We start from the raw sequence: 19461 nt of genomic DNA on the forward strand, positions 1-19461 counted from the left end.
ATATATTGCAATGGAGTCCTACTCAGCCATAAAGAAGGATAAGTTTGGGTTATATGTAGGAAAATGGATGTACTTTGATACCATAATGCTAAGGAAATACACCAGGAACAAGAAGTTAAATATCACATGTTTTCTTAAATATGAGAAACCTCAAATAAAAGTAATTTAAAGAGCAAAATAAAAAGAGATGATAGGAAGCAGGGAGGTGGGATTTGTGGTAAAAAGTGGATCTGTGGATGGAGAAGACTGGAGATAGGAAAGGGGGTCGGGGAATGGAGGGAGGGAGAGAAAAGTGAGGTGAAAAAGACTCAGCATGTCTATGTCTATGTCTAAGTCTATGTCTATGTCTAGGTACCAATTTCCCACAATGAATGTGTTGCTTTTGTATTACAAACATCTACTAGTAAAATGGCTAGAATGTGTATATTTTACTACCATAAAAATGAATGACTGAAAACATACCAGTAGTAGAGGCAGAAATAAAATTTATAAATATTTTTATAATGTTTGCACCCTTTATTGCTGCATTGCTCTGTTGCAATACATTAACCATGAAATTTAGATCATCATGTAATTGTTTTTATGAAGTATATTAAAGTTTGCGAACACCTTCATATTTGTACATAGTTATCAACAAAACCCTAGTAATAGCTAAGACAATTATGATTACTGTCTGTATTATAAATAGAAAAGAAATGAGGTTTAAAACAATTATTAAATACAAAAAGTATTTAATATTGTCCATTTGAAATATCTAGCTATTTTTTGCTGTGTAGGTAAAAATATAGACAACTAAGATTTGTTTTTATCTGTGGTTTTCTTCATGTGTGAGTGTGTGTGTGTGTGTGTGTGTGTGTGAGTGTGTGTGTGTAAGCATGCAAGCTCTAGTGTTATAATCATATGCAATGTTTAATAATAGCACAACATAGTCCAAAGAATTATGTATTATATATCAGTATATGCAATCAAAGGAGTTGAAATTGAAATAAAAATGTTATAATTGCTTCTAAGTTTTGCAAAGGAAGATTCAATTAAAAGCCATGAAGACATCTTAAAATTCCATTTGCCAAAACTGTAGAGAATTCCATGTTAATTCTTTGTAGTATACCATGTTACCTGCTGATCTAATATTTTGCCATTTGGTTAATGCCTGCAACAGCAGCTTTCCAAAGTCTTTTAGGCCCAATTGAAAGAAAAGTAATACAATTAGTTCCCACAGATCTTGATTTATATAAAATGATGTGTTTGTAATGACTATTTTTCATTCAAGAATTATGCAATTCTTTATAACTTAACTATCACGCTGACCTGGGGTTTTTCTATGAAACAGAAAGCAGCTTATGGAGCTTTTTCCCTCCAAGTATTTTCAGACACAGCAATCTTTTAGGAGGTATTTTCCTTCTCCCATGGAGAACTGAATAGCATTTGTTAGGAGAAAATATGATTCATGAATAAAGTAGTAATTTGGCAAAACAAGTAAATCCTATTAGAATTTAAAGGCTGAAATTTTAGTCTTATGCAATAGTCTCAGTGCAATAAATGTTATTATATAAATATAGAGCTATTTTCCAACTTGGAATGGAGTCATTTGGCACTAACAATGCTTTTAGCCACAAATTAAAGTATGTAATATGTTTTAATAGGAAAAGTGAAAAAATGACTGTGATTTATAGCTTTCTGAAAAAGCTCTCAAATGTGATGTTTTGTTGCCTTTTAGGATCATATCCTATTGTTGAAATCCCTCTTTTGTTTATTTTCATAGTATTAATTATGTTTTTTCTTCATCATAATGTTGCACATTCTTTTTTGTTTGTTTGTTTGTTTTTGTTTTTTGTACCAGGCATCTAACTTGGGACCTTGCGCTTGTGAGGCAGGTGGAAGAACCACTGAGCTAAATCCCCGGTCCTGCACATTCATTTTTAAACGTCTGAAGGATACTGAGCTATATAAAAATGGAAACATATATCTCTATCACCACGTACAGAAAACCTCTGGGAACACTCTGGTATACTTTATATACTCGCTACGTAATTAGTTATGTATTTCATGATTTCTGCTAGCTAATGACAAAAAATTTTATTGCATTTTATGTGTCAAATAAAGCATTTAAAGAATTATAGGCATGTTTTAAATTTTATAAAATGCATATTTTTATAATTATTTCTATTCATTAAATCTTAACATCAACACTGAGTCAGCATACATTTATGTAACACCTTTCTAAATTTTGTTTGGGGGAAGTACTGTTTCTTAAGTGAGACACATCTCTGCTTTAGAGAAACTTTCAGTCTATTAATGGACTAGACAAAGTTATTTGAGGATGATACGTAAAATGCTGTAACAAAGTTGGAGGAGGTGTATTATGATCTGCCAACCTGACTCCATTTTGTGCTGCATCGCTTCCATTTTATGTAAAGTCCAGTGATTCCGGGTGGTTGCATCCCCTTCCCCTCCTTTGGGAGTCCCCTCAGGTGACGTGTGACAGACCACCACATGCTGTTTTGATGGAGCAGTCTGCAACTCTATGCTATCTTTATGACCTTCCCATTTGGTAGAGCTGTCTGTAGATAGATGTTATTTTTATGACCTTGTGAACAGAATACTCCACACCTGTGTGATGTTTTGTTTCACCTAAATGTGTAAAACTTCCCCAGACCCCCATTAACTTAGCACAGTTCTGCTTCTGTGAAATTCTACTTCTCCTTCCCCTCTCCCTGAGCCCTCACCAAACTAGAGGAGATGCTTAAAAGAAACCTGCAAGCCATTTTTTTGAGTCAAGAGGTTTTGAGCGCTAGCTGCTCTTGGCCACCGGCAAAAAGGACTCAGTTTGGCTCAGAGTGCTGGCAATTCTCTAGAAGCTCTTGCGATTGAGTATAACAATATGAATATTGAAAAGCATCAAAACTACTTTTATGTAGAAGGAAAGCTCCATTATTAAAAATTTGTTTCATTGCATAGACACTGACCATGAAAATATTGAATTTTCTTTTCTGAGTTCTCTTCTTGTCCCATTCTGCCAAGCATAAGTTTAGGGTTAACCCCCAAATTAGCCTATTTATTGACATTTTCTGGAAACAAATGTAAATCTGTTTTTTCCAATTAGCCTGTTATTATCTGTTTTCCAGGAAGAAGAATTAACTTCTGTTAAATATATTTAAATTCACAAATTTTACTACTCATTTTGCAGATAGTGAGAGTCTAGTAAATTTTATAGCTAGTGTATTTTTCGCTCTTTGAGCTAGGACTTCTTTTTCTTGTCCTAAACTTTGCACATCTAGATGCTTTTGAAGTGGGATGGGGCATAGTATAGGTTAGAAATTTCTTTAGTCATTTAGTATAACCTCTTGTGTGATTCACCTCTCAGATGAATCTGGATTCCTGTTATCACGTGATTTCATTCTTGGAGGGGTAGAATCCCGCTTTATTCTCCACAAGTCCACTATTTTTTCTGAGGGTAAAATTTGTAACTCAGGACTCTTCTCTCAGTGTTTGTCAGTTCTCGGTTTACCATATTGATGCAATCAAGCTGAATTCCACTTACGGAAAATCTTTTCAGATACCACATTATCTCCATTCTGCTTGTGAAGCATAGAATGTGGAATTCCTTGCCATGGGAAGTATCGGTCTACAGCTGAAGAGGCTATATTACCATACTCTCTACAAGTGACCATTTCAGGAGAAGATAAGAGTATGGGTAAGAATCACCAGTGAAGAGGGAGGATTTCTAGCAGTGCCGGTATCTGCTGAAGATGTAGGATTTCTAGCACTGTTGCTATCTGCATACTTTATTTAGTCTCCTGGAGTAACAGTTCCATGCCTGGTTACTTCCACTTGGCAGTAATTCCAGCTAACTTGAACTTAGCCTGTCCCTCTGGTGTTTTGCTCCCTGGAGCAGACAAGGAAACGGAAAAGAATGTCTCTTTCTCCCTTTCATTAGGTAGATGCTGTAGTGGAATCCTGGAGTAAAGTTGTTCCTTTTCTTCCAGACTTATTCTTCTTAGATTTTTGCAGGTTTAATTTTCCTCCAGATTCACTTCTTATCACATTATTCTTTTAGTAAAGTTGTTCCTTTTCTTCCAGACTTATTCTTCTTAGATTTTTGCAGGTTTAATTTTCCTCCAGATTCACTTCTTATCAATCATTATTTTTTGTGTAGCCTCTCTTCCGTGGAGATTCACTGGGACAATGAAATGGGAGAGTAGGCAGAGCATTCACAGGCTCAGCTTCTACCCTCAAATTGAATATGGAAAGTAACCCTGGAGGTATCTTTTCTCCCCAGTTAAACAATAGCGATGCTTCTTCTAAAATTTTTACTTTCAAGAATTCCAGATTTCTTTCATCCATTATCTCCAGAGGAATAGTGATCTAAGCATTGTTATTTTTAAGAACCAGAAATCTGTGACCTTCTCAGCCACTGAAATACACAGGGTTGAAATCAATGTAACCTTCATGTAATAGTACTAACAATGTAATGTACTGAAATAATTCAACTGCTGTAGGTGGCATGGCCATTTGTTACTCTGTTGGGTTCTGGATACAAAGGTGAAAAGAAAAAACGTCCTTATTTTTAAGGAGCTTATATCCTTCAAATTTGAAATGTTCTATTTCCAAAAATATGCAAAGAGATCATTGGTATAAATGGAGATATGAAATTTTCAGGGTGTTGGCTGAATAATACATGGAGAAATCCTAACTAGAACTACAATTTTCAGTACTGACCTTGGCACAGGAGCTGTCTCCTGATCACTTTATTATCATTGATTATTTTTAATTGAGTTTACTGGTACATTTTAGGTATACAGTACAGTTATATTCATCATTGGGATCTTGTACCTTTACATGACAGGTCTTGGTTCTCATTTTTCCCCCTTGTCCCTGCCCTCCCTTCACCCCCTCTTTTCCTCCCCATTCACAACCACTTTATTTCCATTTTTTTATTTTCTCGTATTTTTTCTTCTCCCTTATTAGCTTTACCCTACCCTTCCTACTTTTCTTACACCTTTAGCCCTTTTCTTCCTATTTTACATAGTCCATTATCTCATTAGGATCTTATATACTATTATAGTTTTTCACACCAGAGAAACTATTCGGTATTTACACATGTGTGACTTATTTATTTCACTTAGGAGTATATCCTCAATATGTATCCATTTTCCTATGAATGACTCTAATTTCTCATTCTTTATGGCTGAGTAATATTCCATTTTATAGAAAAACCACATCTTCTTTATCCAGTTTCCAACTGATGGGCAAATGGGCTGTTTCCAGGTATTATTATCATTGATTATTAACACCCACTGGTCACAGCAAAAAAAAAAAAACAAAAAACACACAAAATACAAAACCAAAATAAAACAAAAACAAAAACAAACAAAAAAAACCCCCAAACAAACAAACCAGGGCTGGTGGGGACAGAGTATGACAATACCCTTAGATAATGAGTGAGCTTTTGGAATCAGAAGTTCCACAAATAATGGATTATATCTATCCAAGCAAAAAGCCAACCTCTAATTGAGGCCTAGATCTAGTTAAACACCCAAGACAAAAGGTCAATTTAAAATGTCATAGCCTAATATTAAGGAAAAAAAAAACCTAGATCAAGACTTTCATGGAGGTAGATTTTCATTTCACTGAAGGAGAGTCTATCAAAAAGGAAAAGTCATGAATGATTGCCTGTTAGGGAAAATTCTGGAAAGTAAGACATAGAAGATAAGGAATAGAAGATATTTGTACAAGATTTAGAAGCAGCCATTAAGATGAACCATCTATACTTGCTTTGAAAATGCTTCCTTGATGCACTTGAATATAGCAAATTTCAGTATCATATGTGTCCTTGATTAAAATATTAGTTCCATCACTTACTAGCTAGTAGGTATAAATTTAAAAATAAGAATTTTATAACATTATTAGTACAGAGTGTGACATGTAGTGATTTCCAATAAATGTTAGTGATGATGATGATAATTATGATGCTAATAATGGGTTTTAAATTTAATAAGACAGACACTAATTCTTCAAGACAAATTGCTAGGAAACCATTTGTTCTGTTTTGTTTATGCTTATGATTAGAATACTGCCCAGTTTAATGGTTTATATTTACAAAAGATTTACTTTTGTTTTGATTGCACATTGTTACTAGATGTTGTCATTTGTGTTAAAGATATTTGATACATACTAATCTTTGATTGTTCTGAAAAAAAGCTGTTTTCAAAATACTTCTTTGACTTATTATATTTCCAAAAATATTTTGACTTGTTGAATTCCATGACTTCATCCATGTCAGTTGGAATGTTAATCAACATTTTGCTTGTATATCAACTTTACTTCAAAGAACTGTGTAAGCAAAACATGAGAACTACACCAAATCGTGCCTTTTCAAATCATTGTAATAGAGTCATGATATTTTTTGATAAGCCAAAGACATTTATCTTTATATCAAATATGTTTTAAAAGTACTTAAAAGCAAGGCTATGTACAGGGCATGTTAATTCCTTCATTCAAATATTATTTGGAGTTTCTAACTTGATGAGAGAATAATAGTCTTATAGGAGTGATCACTGGTGTGTTTTGTTTTTTGAGTGTCCTTTGTGACACGCTGTTTTGTGGAAATGTGGTGTTTCTTTACAATCAGGACATTTATCCCTTGCTAAGAACACTAATACTTTTTAGAAAGATACTATGAATTTCTTCCTTAACAGTCCCCAGATTTTAAAATACATAAAACTGATAAAAGTAGAAATTTCACATCTGACTTCCAGCTTGATCTTCCTTCTACCTGTGATTATGTAAAATGCTATTCATAAGTAGGCTGGTCATTTTTTCAACAGGCTGATGCTCTAACGGATGTATAGGAATAATCTTGAGGTTTTTCTAATGAATACCTTATATTCTCTGTATTCATGACTCTTATGCTATTAAAATATCCAATTTTAATATGTTCATAATAAGTACTTTGAGGAAAATACGTGTATATTATGGTTCATAGAATTCCTTTTCGTTCTTTTAAAAAAACACACCAAGTCCATTTCTACTCCCTCCTGTATATTGTCTCAAACACAGGAGTAATATCTCTAATAAAATTTGGGAAATGTAACAAAGACTTAAGCCAAGAGTTATCCTGTTTGCAGGAAGATGAAGTATGGCAATTAATTACAATAAGCAGTGAGAACAGGGCTTTCCTGATAGTGTGGTTGAAAGAAAACAAGGCTCATTATAGCCCTATTTTGGATATCTATTAAGTGACACAATGGTTAACTGTTTTAACTAGGCTGAACCTTTGGGAAGCACTTTAGCTAGTCTGCCTTCTGCTGTGTCTGTGACTCATAAGAGAGTGACCCACACAGTTAGTGCTCAACAAATGTAGTAAAGATGTTTAATGTTCTTTAGCATTATTACTCTGGTTAACAATTTCAACCCTGATTACAGTCACAAAAATTTTATGAGAACCAAATTATTCAACATAATGAAAAATTTAAAGGCCTATAAAATTTGAAGGCAGTCTCTTTAGACCTTAGATATATGCTTTGTTATTTGGCAAAGAAGTTAATTAAACTTCCTTTTGTCATCAGAAGGAAAGGGTAGTTTGAAGGATCTCAATTAGTGTTGCCCAGTTTTAATAAGACCACTTACTTTAGTGGTCTTTAATCACCAACATCATAAAAAACAAACTCGTGTTTAGTATCATTCAAGCCATGAAGTTTTCTTTCCAGAACGAATAGGGGCTGACTAAGTATGAAATTATAATGTCGGTAAATAATTTCCCTTGTCTTCTTGGTAAGCACATTCAGGTTCTGACGTTCAGGTGTACTCTGGCAACGTTTTTCAACTAACATTTATTCCTCCCCCACAAAATGCTCAGCTTCTCACTGGCAGTGAATTCAGCATTTCAGCAGAAAATATTAGAAGACAGAGGAGTCCCTCTCTTCCATCGATCTCTTGCTCCCCACAGCTTCTGTACTTGGAATAGTTTTAGTTTTTGGAGGGCACTGTAAGTCTTAACGGTATTATTTGCTACACCCTGTGCTGACATTATTTATAGTGTTCATGGCCCTGATGTTGGAAGTTTATATACACTGCTCTGAAAATTCAGGAAAATTCCATTATGAAGGTGTTAGAGATGGACAGACAGACTCACTGAGTCACCCCTAATGAATCCTTCATGACGAACTCCATCTTTTGACCAATTTTACTTTGATTAAAGAATCAGACTTAACAAGGGTCAGAATGACTCTTCACTGCCACACAATTTAACTTTTCAAAGCTAGTGTGGAGGGGGTGAAGGGAGGTCAGGGACAAGGGGAAAAAATAAGAACCAAGATCTGTCACATAAAGGTACAAGATCCCAATGATGAATGTAACTGTACTGTTTACCTAAAATGTACCAATAAAGAAAAAATAAATTTCCCCAAATAGAGTTCAGAGTATGGAATTTTTTTCTCACTCAATACTACTGCTGGTGAATAGGAGTTTCATCTCATGCTGTCAGATCTTACATCTGGATTCTGCAACATCAATTTAAAAGTGTAATTTTTTTTAGTACTGAGCAACTTAGTGATTTAGTGAGATCTTGTCTCAAAATACAAAGTAAAATAGGACTGGAGATGTGTGGGGATGAAGCTTAGTGTGAGGGTCCTGGATTCAATCCCCAGTGATGTACACACACACACACACACACACACACACACACACACACACACAGTGAAACACTTAAGTTACAGAAATAGATATTTTGTCCAAAAATTAATTGGCTTGCATCTTTCCACCCCTGGATTATTAGACATGCAAAATACATAATAGGGAGCCAGATAAATTGCTGTTAGAATTTCATCACTTCATCATGTTCACCAACAAGGTGGTTTCGGAACATAGTAGAGGAACAGTTGGCAGGAAAGAGGAGAAAAATGACAAAAACCAGTACCTTGTCTCTGTAAAAATTGTGATCTTAAAATGACAAAACTATTGTAATGGATGGTAATTCTGCTGGAGGAGGCAAAGATCCTTGGTTAATGTTTCCACGCTGATAGTGCATTTCAGAACTGCTGTTCATTTTTGCACATCTTATGTGGACAAAAGCCATGGAACTACATATCCTCAGAACACTTTCTCCCACCCTAGTGCTCCTTTTTTTTCCTCCACCTGCACCCTATGGGAGCCAAAACACAGGAACAACATTTCAAAGCAAACTTTAAGAATTACAAAAAACAAATGTTTAGAATCCGAGCAAGTTATGTAAGTCGGAAAGGAAAGGAAATAAAACCTCCTGAGCAATGGCATTTTTTGGCATAAAAAGGAGACTGAGTAACATGGGGCTGCCGCTCACTATTCACCATCCAGGTCCATGTGATGGGAGCAGAACGACTAGTGTGCAGGCATAGGTGGCTTTGAGGATGCCTCATATTTATATGAAGTTAATACAAATTCTAACACGACAGTTCATTTTTTCTTCTAAAAATCTTCAAATGATTGAAGATGAAAATACTGCGAGAAAGCCTAGAAAATTACACTGAATCAAGATAACCACAAAGCATATTGGAGAGAGGGAAATGCGTCATCAGTGCTCTTGTAACAGTATTTTCTAAGGGTGGTGATGAACATTTCTGATCAACTGGGAAAATAAAGAGATTGAGTTTAAAGATGAGGGCCTGGAAATATACAGAGAAAATCTTGTGTAATTGCTGTGAGAATCATAGCTCCATGTAAGTTCCAAAAAAGCAATAACCTTTGTCAGTCTGTGGCATCTGTGCTGTTTTCTATTAGCATCATATTTATATGGTTATTTTCTGACACTAAAAAATACTGCAAGTTGTCACACAATTATTTTAACAAGATTCTTTGTTTCCATTTATTAAACTTGCAATAGAAATCAAAGAATGCTGTATCTTCTTGTTTCACGACTGCGGCAAGAATATAAATTTGTTTTAACAGGCTCTGTACCAGCATTTGACAAGTGAGAGCTTGTGGGCCAAATCTAGCTCATCATTTCTTCCTATGGCTTGCCCACTAAGAATGCTTTTATGTCTTTAAAGTGGTTAAAAAGAGAATACAAGGAAAATATTCTGAGACATTTGAAAAGTGTGTGGAAATTCAAATTTCTGTGACCAAAAGTTTTATCGGATTATAGTTGTGCCCACTTATTCACATGTTAACCATGGCTACCTGTGAGCTACCATGCCAAAGTTGAGTTATTTTATAGAGATCATCTGGTTTCAACAACATAACATTATTTACTTTGTAGCCTTTTGTAGGGGAGCAAACTGATCATTATTCACCTAAGGTGTATGAGGCACACGGACATCTAAAAGTAGTAAAATGAGAGAAGAGTCTTGGAAAATTTTACATCTAAACTTTACTTAAGCTAATAAAAAAGATTTTTGGGATAAAACAGGTTTTAATATTCTAGATTGAATTTCTAGTGTATCAGTGATTTCTCACTATTTTGGTGGGGCTGGGGATTTAGCTCAGTGGTTCTGCCGCCTGCCTCACTATTTTGGGATGGATGGGTATGGGCTGATATACAGACCTAGGCCATTAATTGAAGGCACAACTCATTTTAGTATATTACTAGAAACCAGAATGAAGATTTTGTTAATTAAAAATTATTTCAAAATTTGCTAAATATAAGTATCAAAGTAGCACTATTATAGTAAAGTTATATTAGTAAATATAGTAAAGCTATTATAGTAAAGCTATTATTTATTAGGCGATTTTTTCTTTCTATATTTTAGAACTTTACTAAAATAAAAAATAAGATTCAAGAAAACTGAATTGAATCAGTAATTGTAAGTACAGTATAATCCAAATATTCACATACTAACATAACATAATCACAATTTTATTAAAGTGTTTGTCTTTATAAATATAAGAAAAGCAACTCATTTTGAGAATTTGACTTCAGTATGTAAAATAAGATATGTCCTCTGTTTTCCAAATTTGAGTGATGTACTTAGGTATGTTTGATGACAAACTGATGAATGAATTATATGGAAATTCATTTTGTTTCAAGCCATTCAATAATTATAATAAATGGTGAGAAGAGCGTAAAACTTATCTTTGTATTTGAATCTATGGCTATATTTAATATGAAATATTGCTTCTTGATATTTTAGGTGTGTCTTTAAAATAAATCTAGGTCTCTTTATCTAAGGGTTCCACATGTGTGGATCAAACTGTGGACCAAAAATGTTTGGAACAAAATTACATCTGTGCAGAAGATATACAGAAATGTTTTGTGCTATTTTTCTCTAAATAATGCAGCATAACAAATACATGGCATTTACATTGTATTAAGTACAACAAGTAATCTAGAGATGATTTAATGTCTGCAGGAGGATATATGTAAGTTATATGCAAATACAATATCATTTCATATAAGGGACTTGAACAATTGAGAATTTTGATATTCACTGGGATCCTAGGACCACTTCTACATGGATACAGAGAAAGGAATATATTTCCTTGGTTATTATTGTATATACATTCAGTTCTCTTATAATGAGGATTATGCATTTGACATTTCACTAAAATTATTAGTGATTTCAAAATAGTACTGACGTACTTTTGCATTTATTCAAAGACTGAATGACAGGACTAAAATTTTGGAATGCTCTCTGTGAATGTTCCTAGGTGAAGCCAAACCAGGTGCCCTGTCTTCTGGTTTCACCTTACACTGTGAACAAGTCTCCTTCTGAAGTTTATTTTTTGCCATGATTTTTAATTCCCATTTTTTATTGCGGATTCACCGTTTCAAATGCATTCTTTCTACTTTAGCATCGTGTTAAAGTATTGTTTAGGATCGCTACTCAAAAGAAAGCTGTGGTGTGCATACGTAGAGAGCATGTGTGTTAAATAAGCTTTGTTCAAGCATGAATTAAGGCATGAACTATTGAATGTGAGTTCAATGTTATTGAATCAACTATATATTAAATAAGGTATACATGAACAGAAATGCATATAGAACAAGTGTATGTATTAATTAGTTAATGCAAAGGTTGCAACTTTTACTTTTTCAATCAACAATAACATTCTAGTACCTATTCAAAGTTTATGGAATTATATACACACATACATGTGTGTATGTGTTTGAATATATGATTTGCTGATATCACTCCATAGTATCGATAATTTTCCACGACAAGTGAATCAGTTAAGTATCCATGAACAAAGGAATTAATTGAGAGAATTGTCAAAACTTTGAATTACACTGTATTTTAAAGAGCTCTAGTTGTGTTGGTCGACTTTGCTGAATTTCTTAGCTACCATGAGAAATAAATGTAGTTCAGGTCTTGGAAGACTATCAAGTGACATTCCATACATAGATTTTTTTTAATAGTAGTTGTATGTATTTTGGGTTGTACTGTAGGAAAGTGGTTGTAGGAGCACTTTGGGGAAGCTGTATGAGGGGTGGGGCTTGACAAATAAAAAATTTTTGACAGAAAAAGAAGTAGAGATTAATATAGAAGAAAAGTGTAGAAAAGATAAATATAAATATGAAATTTATTGGAATGGATCTTGTTGGTTTAATTTATTCAAACATTAAGTTGTACCAATATTTCTTAGAGTATTTGAAAGGCTACTATTGTAATCAACAATAGGACAACTTTAGGACAACTGGTACTCTGGGCAGAATGTAGCCCCTCAAAATACAAATGCTAAAACTGAATCCCTAAGTAATTGTATTTGAGGGTAGTTGCTTTTGGAGGTAATAAGGTTGTGAGAGTAGAGCTCCTGTGCATAGGAATAGTGCGTTTAGAAAACAGGTCCCAGAAGCTCTTTTACCACTTTTACTGTATGATGTCATGTTGAGAAGATAGTTATCTGTGACAGAGGATGCAGGCTTTCTCCATCTATGAAAAATGTTCCAGCAAAATCTGTGCCAGCCACTTGTGGCATTCTGTTATACCTGCACAAATACACTAAACACCAATTTATACCAAGCTAGCACATGACTGAATTAAAAAGAGAACCAAATCTGCAAGGTCAACAGAACCTAGTCAAATGAACCTTTCTAAACCATTTTTTTTTTTCTTAGTGAGATCAGGTAAGAGTCCAGAGGAGAGAGTAACCATGGTGTTTACTCATTTGTTTGTCTTTAGGTTTCTTTGTTTGACATGTAGCTTTTAATCACTGCCCTGATAGAACTAGGAAAATTTGTGGTACATGGTAGTTATGTTTATGTACTTTAATGTATACTGTAATACTAATTATAAAAAGTTATAACAGCATGGAAAAAAGACATTGTGTTTGTGGAAATGCACATATGTAATAAATACTTAAAATATGTTTGTAAATAATTACCACCAAACTCGTGGTAGTTGTAGTGTCAAAGGAGGGAGAGAATGAGAACACAGAAGAGATTTAAACTCTTTCAGATATATGTATGTTTGACCTACAGATCTATTCAATGTGAAAATATAAATAGTAACTATATGCATAAATTATTAAAATTCTACGGAATTTTTTTGGCCAGTGATTGAACCAGGGCTTTCTCCATTTACCATTGAGCTATGTGCTCAGCTCCAAAAGTACAAATTTTTTAAGAGAGGAAGATTACTATAGAATTAGACTTTCATTTATGTTAGAAATATCTCATAAAATATGAGATAGTCCATGTTTTGAAGGAAGAAAAGAGAGAAGGTCATGTTTAGAAAACTCAGGAATAATTCCATTCAGATAACAGTCACAGCTACCAACCCAGAAAAGTTCAATGTTTTCAGGAGTTGCAGAGAAAGAGGTGTTCCCTACAGTATTAGCATCTTCTTGGGAAATAAAAAAAAATTAAAAGTGTAGTAGGTACTAGAAGCTAAATCAAATATATAGAATTAACTTGGTATATTTTAATGTAAATCACTATGTGAAGGACAAAATGTTATTTAGGAGTTTGTTCCCTTTAAATTTTATCCTCCGATTAGGATTTCTTTTGGCCTTAAAACATGAAAGTGAACACCTTTTGTATTACTTATATAAATATATTATTATCTTTTTATTGTATTAACATTACTGGTGGCCATATTCAGTAACATCTCTCTCTCTTTCTCTCTATCTATCTATCTATCTATCTAGATAGATAGATTTTTTTTTTTTGGTACTTGGGATTAAACTTGGGTCCTCATGCTTGTGAGGCAGGCAGTGGCACCACTGAGCTAGATCCCTGGCCCACATGTCTATATTTTTAACTCAAATATCCATTTATCTGTGTACATGTGTAGACACACATTTCTGTATACATATATATATATATCTATGTATATATCTATATATCTATATATATATATGTATGTCTTTAGATTAGATAAAACATTATCATCCCTATGTTCTTATCTTTGAAAATTTGAATTGTCTAAACCTCATAATTCCATTCCAGTCATGCATAACTAATAATTTTGTAATTCAAATCTGAGAAAAATATTGAAAATATGGAGCAAATATAAACTCAAAGCTTTTGCTAAAAACAGAAATATTTTGTATATATATATATGTATATATCCTTTGATGCTCTCTCTATATTATATTTATATATATATATATCCTTTAATATATATCCTTTAATGCTCTTTTCTGATATTTAGTTATAATGTGAATTCAATCAGATAAAAAATAATATAAGAAATGAAGATAATATCACTTGTCATTCTTTTCTTCCAAACTGAGGCCCTCACAAAGGCCTCACAAGTTCTTCCTCTGAGCCACACCCTCCTCTCCTTTGGCACTCTTGACTGGAGCTTTACACAACAGCAGTTTATGTAGCTAATAGGAATCTAATAGTTTTTAGCTCTCTATTTTTTGACAGTGTCTGCACAAAAAATATAATTAGCTTTGTAGACAAATTTTGGGGGCCAAAAGAAATAATATAAAACAAACACATTTTGGATTCTATTAGTTCTTATTGTTATGATTCATTCTACATCTTGGTCAAATATTTTCAACTAGGGAAATATAAAAGCTTTGTGCATTATTTTGGTTCTTATTCTTTATGATTTTGACAACAATATGTTCTACCATTTTAAATAATTGCTGCCTTTTGCAGTATGTTTACAGTCAGATTTTCTAGAATCTTGGTGGCTATTTTTACAATATTATTATCCTGAAAACATTTTCCCTTTACAATAAAAACATTTTGGACTATTACAACATTTACACTGTTCAGTAGCTGGATTTTAAGTCTTTACATCATATTGGCAGAGTCTCCCTTTTTCTCTCATATTCCCTAGAAGAGCACTGTGCAAGAATCTCAATTAGGTTGTATTATTTAACATTGTTGATGAGAGTACAATGAGGATAATGATGGTGTTAGGAGGCACAGAGCACGGAAGCATTGGAAATAGTATCTTTGGTACCAGTTATTTTTATTGTTGCCACCTGAGCTTCACAATTCACTCAGTGTACTAAGACATTATAATAAATGCTATGTTCATCTGGCCAGAAAACTGTAATTGCTTAGCCATTCAATATATTTGTGGACTTTTGAATAGTACCAGGCAGTAAGCACCACTCTTTCATCATTTGATAAACACAGCCTAATACCATCTTCTTAGCAAGGCAGTAATATCCCTGAGCTTATTATTTTGTAGGTAAATCACTCCAGTTTGGAGACAACCAGTTACAAATCCCCAGCTAAACAGAAATAGTTTCTCCAATTCTCAGGCACTTTCCCCATCACTTCATCTGTCACTGAGCTTTCCATTTTTCTCTTTCACAGTCACACTCCTAAAGGGTTCTCTGACCTTGGAATTAAACAGCTGACCTGCACATGTGGATGTTTGAGTTGACCTTTCCAATAGTACTGCACATTGTCAGAACTTTCAGTACCAAGAATAAAGCATAATATCATGTTCTCAATGAGATGTAATGTCACCATGCTTTCTTCAAGTGAACAATGGGTAGGAGGTAAGGCCTTTAAAACAAACTCAACCAACCAACAGCCTTTTAAACAGTGGGACAAGACCAAGCTGCTTTTTCTCTGCTGGTTGCTGCTCTCTTGACTCTCTCTTTGTATAAAAATACAAACAGAAGAGGAGATAAATGAGGAATGAAAATACTGAAGATAAGTGATGAGAGGAATAAAACAATTGTCTCTGAAGGCAATATTTTTAGAGGCTTTGAATTTTTCTGTCATGATTTTAAAATTCAAGATAGTATGCATACATTTTGTGGAAAATTTTTATTCCCCTATTATTGCTGCAAATGAAACCCACTTTGACAGACTTGTAGTTTAATTAACTCATTCATGATTTACTACTTTAATGAACAAAACAAAACACAACAAAAACCCAAAAGAAATTCAGTCATGTTAAACTAATCAAGTATCTGTTTTAGACAAATAATTTACATTTTCTGTGCTTCAGCTCACTTATCCAACATAGATAATGTCTAACCCCTTTTACTTCTATCAGTTTGTGATTCTTTGAATTTTTTTTCATGAAGAATAAAAACATATTTTACTTTTTACAGGGCTGGCCTATTAATTATGCTTTTTATTGTCATAGCTGAAAAATGATATTTGATTTTTAATCTGTGAAATGAATCTTTGTATTGAATTACAGAAAGTGAGTGCTCTCAAATATAAATTCTTCCATTGATTTCCTTGCTGTATTTTTCCTTCTGTTGTTAGCCTTCCTCACAATAGATGGTGCTCTTTTCTCAGAGACATTACTGATCTTAGCCTTCATCAAAAGATCAGGGAAATTAACTTTACTCTTTAACAATCATTAATTAAAGAAACCAGACATACAAGTAGAAAGAATCAATCACAAGCAATTTGCAGCACTTTGGTAATAAAAGTATAATAGGGAGGATCATTGTTAAATTGTTCAAAAGTTCTATCAAAACCTGCAATATTTGCTGAGTAGGTGAAGCAAATATTGTAATTAAATATGAAAGTGCCACATTCACAATGAACACATAACCCCCAGGGAGAAGAAAGACTCAAAGTAGGAGACATTTTAAAGTACTAAAATATTTATCTACTTAAAAAAATGTATATATAGCATTCCACATTCAAATACAGTGTTTGAATAGCCTCATAAATGTCACACAGTCATCTTCAATCTCAAAATTAAGAATTTGCACACACCACCAAATACAGCTGGGACATCCGGGTAGATAGAAAGTGGGCCAAAAACTCTGAAGTAATTTTCGTAGAGTCTTCTCTCCGGCTCCATCTCCGTCTCTCTCCTTTCCCTCCCCTGTCTCTGTCCTCTTCTTCTCTGTCCCCACCCCCTTCTGTTACAACCTCCTCTATAACAGCTTCTAATACAGAATTATGCTGCTTTTAGTCACTCTTAATTGATTCTGACTTTTGAAGGCACCACAACACCATCCTGTCCTGTATGTGCCCTGAAACACTGTTACTTCCAGATGCAGTGTTCGATTCCCCCAACTGTAACGTGCTCTGGGAGACACAGTGAACATGCTTGCTTCTTCAAAGTAACACTGCTATGGGAGACACCAGAAAAACTCTCTGTGCTTAATGCGGCCTTGGGTTGGAAGGAAGAGTGGAGAGAAAGAGGCTGCTGTGTCAAGGGAAGGGAAGGGGTGGGGCCGTGGTGCAGCCTAAACTGTTGGAGGAAAGTTACAAGGCTCATCTTTTCAAAGAGAAGGCTCAGACCCTCTATTAGAGAAAAATAACTAAAATCCCTCCTCTTATCCACAACTTATTTATTCCATGGCACATGCACAGAGACAAAGTGTAGGACACTGTAGCAGGATACCAAGAGCTTTCCGGACTCAGTAAAAAATACAAAGCTCTGAGATCCAGCATTCCCCTCCTCTTCCAGACCTCTATTGCTTTTGCCAAAGAAACTTCTCTGTTTTTGGAATTTTCTGTTCTTTCTTTATCAAAGCAGGAGAAAATAGAAAAATAAGTTTTTTCCTACACAAGCAGTAATCTATCCACTATCACTCCCTATTCCTGCCCGGTTAATCTCCCTCTCGCCAGCTCTCCTCTCACTTTTTGGCAGGGTGTCCCTTTTCCATCCTCTTTAGCCGCTGAACTCCGTCGCCATCCGTCCTTACCTGATGATCACATACATGACCAGGAAGTTTCCAAAGAGTCCCACCACGCACACGATGGAGTAGAGGGCCATGATGGTGATAGCCGTGATCATGGAGGGGCTGCCAGTCGGAGGGCACCGGCTGTCGCTCCCGCCCAGCTCGGTGCGGTTCGGACCGCATGGGTCGGACAGATTGCCATCTAAGTGGGATAAGTTAGTCCAGGAACGGGGACTAGGTGCCAGGGAGCAACTGGATTGCACAAAGGGATCTGTGCAATTCCCAGGCAGGACACTGCTGTCCATGGTGCTGACAGTCTGCTGGGCACCACGATGCGCGGTAACTGAGAGGATCTGTACTTTTCGGGTTCCACGCGCCTCAGCCGCTTTCGCTCGCCACAGCCACAGCCCCAGCTATTTCTTCCAGAGACCAACCCTGGCGGAAGCAGAGAGGAGCGTCCAGCAGGAGGGGGAGCTGGGCCTCTGACATTATCCTCTGCTTGTAGCCCCCTCCCACCCTAGTAGTACACAGAGGCACATTTTCAACCCCACGCTGCTGGGAGAGGAGGAGACAGGGCTGTGCAGAATCTTGAGGCTGGAGAGGAGGGAGGAGAGAGAAACGGCGGATTTTGCGCAAAGCAATTCAAGGAGTCCATCTCTCGCTCACACTCTTCTGTGTAACACATCTGGCGGCGTTGGGTGGGTGGGTGGTGAAGGGAATTGGAAAGAGGGGGTGGGGAAAAACACAGGCAGAATTTCTTGGCAAGCAGTGAAGCAGTACAAAGGGGGCTGACATCACCTCATTTTTCCAGCACCGTTTTCTCTTTATAATCAATCAGGAAAGACATTATCCTGATGCAACCCTAACAATCCTGCAGCCTCAAGTGTTCATTTCACTTGCGAACTGCAATTACTCTGAGGCAGGGGGCCTCTTTACCTCAATTCGAGAGAGAGAGAGAGAGAGAGAGAGAGAGAGAGAGAGAGAGAGAGAAATAGTGTTTTTCAAATTCCCAACCCTACAATCTGTCTGAAACAAGAGTAATCCATTTTCAGGGGCTGGGGAGAAAAAGAAAGTTTGTGAAGGAAATCTATTCCCAGTTTCTTTTAAAGTAAAAGCTCTATTGATCTTGTCTTAGAAAGAGAGAGCACACGAGAACGGGAGGCAGAAATTAGGAGATTTTGATATCTAATAAAACCAACCAAAGATAACATTGACCCTGCATATTTTAAATCTCATAGACCTGGCTGAAATTATTTATCCTTTTTATCTTCAGACTTCCTGGATAGACACATGCCTCTAAGAAGAAGGATGCTAAAATCAAATTAAATTTGTGTCATTTTATTCTGTTGCTTAGTGTAGAAATTCCAGGAGGAATTACATATATTGAGTCTGTCAAAAAATGTACGCACAATTCATGAAAAGGAAAGCTTGTATAAATATTTGAAAACTAAATTTATTGAACTGTCATTAGATTAA

General features: G+C 35.2%; 1 protein-coding gene across 1 annotated transcript in view; it reads right to left on the bottom strand.

The window, feature by feature from the left end:
* Positions 1 to 18650, bottom strand: part of Oprm1 (opioid receptor mu 1) — a 61812-nt gene extending 43162 nt beyond the window's left edge. The window contains exon 1 of the mRNA XM_010628874.3: positions 18010 to 18650. Coding sequence (XP_010627176.1) covers positions 18010 to 18290 — 281 coding nt within the window. The 5' untranslated portion in view covers positions 18291 to 18650. The remainder of the gene's footprint in view (positions 1 to 18009) is intronic.
* Between the last annotated feature and the right edge of the window lie 811 nt (positions 18651 to 19461).

Source organism: Fukomys damarensis, unplaced genomic scaffold (genome assembly GCF_012274545.1).
Source record: "Fukomys damarensis isolate Sample0158 unplaced genomic scaffold, DMR_v1.0_HiC HiC_scaffold_14, whole genome shotgun sequence".
Lineage (NCBI taxonomy): Eukaryota > Metazoa > Chordata > Mammalia > Rodentia > Bathyergidae > Fukomys > Fukomys damarensis.